The sequence below is a fragment of the Eptatretus burgeri genome, chromosome 3, assembly GCF_056783735.1.
Source record: "Eptatretus burgeri isolate ZD-2024b chromosome 3, Ebu_testis_v1, whole genome shotgun sequence".
NCBI lineage: Eukaryota > Metazoa > Chordata > Myxini > Myxiniformes > Myxinidae > Eptatretus > Eptatretus burgeri.
The window spans coordinates 77,723,633-77,728,478 of NC_140963.1; the positions used below are offsets into that span (position 1 = coordinate 77,723,633).

Below are 4,846 nucleotides of genomic sequence, written 5' to 3' on the forward strand. Positions count from 1 at the left end.
TCAATCCCAACATCGTGTACATCTGCTATTGGACAACATTTGATTGAGAATGCAAACAGTGCTGAACATTATAATGTGGATGCATTCAAGATATTGATGTTGATCATCTCCATACTGATGGAGCACAAACAAAGACAAAAAGTGTTTCTTTTATATAATAAGTACAGTGCTGCACAATAAAACCTGCGTTTCAAGAGTTTAAGAATGAATGCTTTTCTGGTGAGGGGTAAAACGACTTTCAGGCCAACATGTACACAAATATTACAAACCATGATATAATTACATATAATACATGGGATGATGATACAATGAAAACTGAAATGGGTTCGTTTGGAACGCAATGGGGTTACCATGACAACAATGCTTGCAGCATCACAAAGACAATTGGTGGGATGCATTGTGTGTTCACCTTTTTGAACATTTCGACCATTCTGCCACATTCGCTGCTACGATGTGGTCGTACCTTGTTGTGCTCTTGAGTTTTTTCAAAGAATTTCAAGAGGATATGTTTCCGTCGCACCTGCAAGTGCGTCCAGGAGTCTGGACTATAAGGAAGTCTTACCAGGTAAGTGGGAAACGAAGAGAAAGACCGTCCCTGATGGACGGAGGATGAAGGTTTAAAGATCCCATTGATGAGAATGAAAAGGAAGTTTAAGGAACGGAGCAGATTGTGATATTCAAGAAATTATGACGGTTTGATTACGATGTGAACAATTGTTCTCTTAAATCTTGTTACAAGGAAACCACACCTGTTCTGGAATGTTTGATTTGTTTACTGGGCCTATTGTCAGAACGTCATGTTTCAATTTCAGTTTGAAAGGATCCTATTTAAGGATTGTTATGAAGTAAATTGATTCCTGTTTTCATTGAAGTAACATTTATTTATTAAACTTGTTATATCCGTGTCCACAGATCTTTGGGGAAGGTTCCATCTTCGGTCCGATGGACGTTGGACAACTCGTGTCGCTTTGGGGGAGATTTGAGTTTGCTGTTGGGATCATCTCCATGGTGATACTTATCATCAACTCGCTTTGTGCGATTTATTTATGGATGAACAAACGGTTCCGGTAAAGCTCTTCACAAGTCTTCATTTTATTATTGATCTTCAAATTAAGAACAGCAAACTATGATCCCGATGGACCTCTCCACTGATGAATATGTTGTTATTGGAGTTTATATCTCTGGTGGTCCTCTGATTGATACATTTGTGCTACACAGAGAAATGTTCTCTCAAACGAAGTTCTGGTTTTTCTTATGTGTTCACAGAAAGGACGAGAAAGTTGATGGAGAAGATGAGCCTGATGGGGAGGATAAAGATGTGGAAGAAGTGGAAGATGATGATGATGAGAGATTTGATTCAGAAGACGAGGAATGTGATTGTGATGATGGAGACGACGGATGTGATTGCGACGATGACGAGGAATGTGATTGCGACGATGGAGACGACGAATGTGATTGTGACGATGATGATGGATGTGATTGTGACGATGACGGATGTCATTGTGAGGATGGGGACGATGAATGTCTTTGTTCAAATGACGATTCCAATTGAGGACAGGAACACCAGGTTCGCTGGGGAGGAGGGGGAGAGGCTCTATTTTGTGTTGTACAAATTCCAGGAATCTGATTTCATTTCAGTTGCAGTTTTCCAAGTCGTTTTCGATGAGACAAGGTCATCAGCACAGTTTACTACCACCCTCTGGGAGGAACGAGTTTGCATATCACCTGCTGAAAAGAGTAGTCTCTGTTGCAAAAAGACTATTTGGATGTTTGTGTGGTGTGTAAAGGGTTCTTAAGGGGTCGAAGCAGTTCAAACGGTGTAAAGGTCAAACGGGCTCTAACAAAAAAAGGGATCAAATGGATCTATGGGGTCTCAACGCGTCTCAAGGATCTGCGGGTATAAATGTCAAAGAGGTCAAAGGATATATAGGAGTTGAAAGGGTCATGTGGGGTCTAAAGTTCTTAAGGGTAAACAGGGTCGAAAGGAGCAACAGCAACAACAGAAGCAGCACGGTGTTGAGGGGCTGATGGAAAAGCAGAACCCTCATTGTGATCACAGGCTGCAACAGCAACACAAGCAACATTTTACTGAGGGGCTGCAACAGCAACAGCAGAAACATCACGGTGTTGACGGGTCATACCACATGCAGGACCTTCAACAGGTAAGCACTCTTCAATACTTTGGGCAGTTGCGGTGACCACACTCGGTGTAAAGACAGCAAACCCCAAGATCGGGACGTTAAACTGAAATACATTTTGCCACTTGTTCTTTTATAAACATTGCTGTTTATACTTCCTTCGATGAAGAAGAATGTTCTTAGTTGTGGAGATCATTGTAATTATAACTTTGGTGGGAAGGTAACTTATTAACATGGTCATCGCGATACAGCTGAAATCACAAAAAGTTTAACTTCCCTCGATTGGATTATTCACCTTTTCGTCCTTACCTGTTCCATCAGTGCATTCCCTTCTGTGCCCTTTCCTGAACAAGTTATCAAACTGATGAAGATATCAATGTATTTATTCTTTTATGTTTTTATTGTTTCTTTTCTGAAGACTCCTCAGAAGAGGTGCTCCTTTACTCCCTCCACCCCCTCGAATGAAACCATCTTACCGGTTGGAACGTAAGTTGCCAAGATTCTTGCCTTACATCACAAATTATTCCGAACTTTATATAAACTGCATGTTCTTCACCCCCATCGTGTCCCTTTCTGTCTGTGTCTCAAAAGTGTTCGGAACAAACGAATGTTTTGCTGAACTCTTATCCAGACAAGCACCAAAAATTCATCCAGTTGGTGAAAGTCTGGCATGAGTGTTAATGTATCCATATATAATTCATTGTGTGCAACTGGATGATCATTAAAATTATTTAAATCGATGAATGTTGGTAAAAAAAAATCGATGCAATTAAACTAATTAATTAAATCGATGAATGTTGGTCATTAAATCGAAGCAGGTTGGATGTCACGTGGCAGATTTCCAGCTTCTTCCTCATTTCCTCATCTGCCGTGACCAAGGCGAGTGGATTCTTCCCGAAACGTCGCCTTTTCCGATGAGTAGAAAGTTCAGATGTTTTCAATTATAAACTTTTCCTGCATTAAAATTTATCATTTGAAAAACGTTAATTAAAGCCAGTGGGACTTTGTGATGAAGAAAATCAAGGTGTGAAATTGAAGGCAAAAGGAAAGGGAAATTGAACTGAGATGCAGAAAGCAATGGAGAGAATACAGTGTTCCCAGGATTGTGTTAGAAGTTATTACAATGATGAACATTATGAATGTGGTGATATACAGTGGTTTTCACTTCCTTTTGCTGATGTGTGTGCAGAGACCCAGAAAAGAGTTCTGCCTTGATCCAGCATATCAATTCTACCTTGATGATCCAAAACATTCGGGAAAATCAGGAGAAGAGTTCCACCTTGAGGACGCAAAATATGAGACCGACCTTCCAGACTTGAAAAACGAGTTCCATCTTGGAGACCTTTGGAGTTCTAAACCATCTATCCATGGCATTCTTGGTTGGATGGTGCTTGATGAGTGGTAAGTTGAGTTGATAAAAAATTTATGGTTATATATTATTTAATTCGATATGAGACATGTCATGTATTTATTTATTCTTTTTCAGCAATATCAAGAAAGTGCTGGGAAGACTTGAGATTTCCTGAGACAAATTTACAATAGATCTCTTCCTTTCCACTTCTTCAAACTTGAAACAACTGAAACTTCATTCTTAAGATGGAACTGGAAGGAAAAACCAAAAACTTTGTTGAGTTGAAAAACTGTCTTGACCTTTTATTCTTATTGCACTGCTCAAAAAAAACCATTAAACTGTTTTAAAAAATCATAATTCGTTGAGTTTTTAAAAAAAAAATGTGTAAAAATGATAAATGATCTTGGGATTAGAGTTTGGTTTTGGTTTGGGATATGAAGATGAGGGTTTGGCTTTTAGGTGTGAAGGTTAGGGTTTGGATTTGGGTTTTAAGTGTGAAGGTTCGGGTTTGGGTTTTAAATGTGAAAGTAAAGGTTGGGTTTGGGTTTGGGGAATGAAGGTTGTGGTTTGGGTTTTCGTGTGAGGGTGAGGGTTGGGTTTGGAGTGTTCGGGTTTGGTTTTGTATCCCCCGCCGCACAGCAGAAGGGCGATATTGTTGTCACCCGGGTCGTCCAGCTGTCCGTCCGTCCGTCCGGGCGTCAACATTTATAGCTGTGAGTGCGACAACTCCAAAACTCTTCGCCATATCGATTTGAAATTTGAGTCACACATGTACCACCTGAAAAGGAAGAACCCCATTGATTTTGGGCGTGGCCGGATCCAAGATGGCTGACTGGGTCGACCATCTTGAAAAAAAATTTTTCAGAATAAATGGAAAACCGCTTATCTGATTTCAATTATTTTTGGTTACTACGTTCCTCACCCCTGGGGAACTTTTTCGGGATGATGACCAAATGGGGTCTTGTTTCCAACTCAACTCCCTCATTATCTGGAATATGTATGACCTCATTCAATAGCGGGGGATTCCCCATCTCTGATGGTATATTTCATGTGAGGTTAGGGTTTGGGTTTAATGTGTGAGGGTTTAAAAAAGAAAAACATTTGTATTCCTTGTCGAGGCTCGTATGAGAGCGAACACACGACACACAGCAAGGGGGAGTGATGAGACAAGAGGAGTGGGAGTGGGAAGGACAAAACAGTGGGGAACAGAGACATTAGGGGATCTGTGGAAGGGAGATGAATGGGGCAGGGAACATGGGGAATACAAGATGGACATTACAGGGACTTTCAGGAAGGAAAGCAGGGAATTTGAAGGAGGTTGGCTTGGGTGGATTATTATCGGGGGTAGAAAATATCG

At 40.6% G+C, this 4,846-nt stretch overlaps 1 protein-coding gene across 1 annotated transcript; it reads left to right on the plus strand.

The window, feature by feature from the left end:
- The first annotated feature begins 400 nt into the window (after positions 1-400).
- On the plus strand, positions 401-4,009 carry LOC147030243 (uncharacterized). The gene is made up of 3 exons (XM_085874104.1): positions 401-1,067; positions 1,267-3,539; positions 3,625-4,009. The coding sequence occupies exons 1-2, from the start codon at positions 943-945 to the stop codon at positions 1,550-1,552; spliced, it is 411 nt and encodes a 136-aa protein (XP_085730230.1). The 5' UTR covers positions 401-942; the 3' UTR covers positions 1,553-3,539; positions 3,625-4,009.
- The last annotated feature ends 837 nt before the right edge of the window (positions 4,010-4,846 follow it).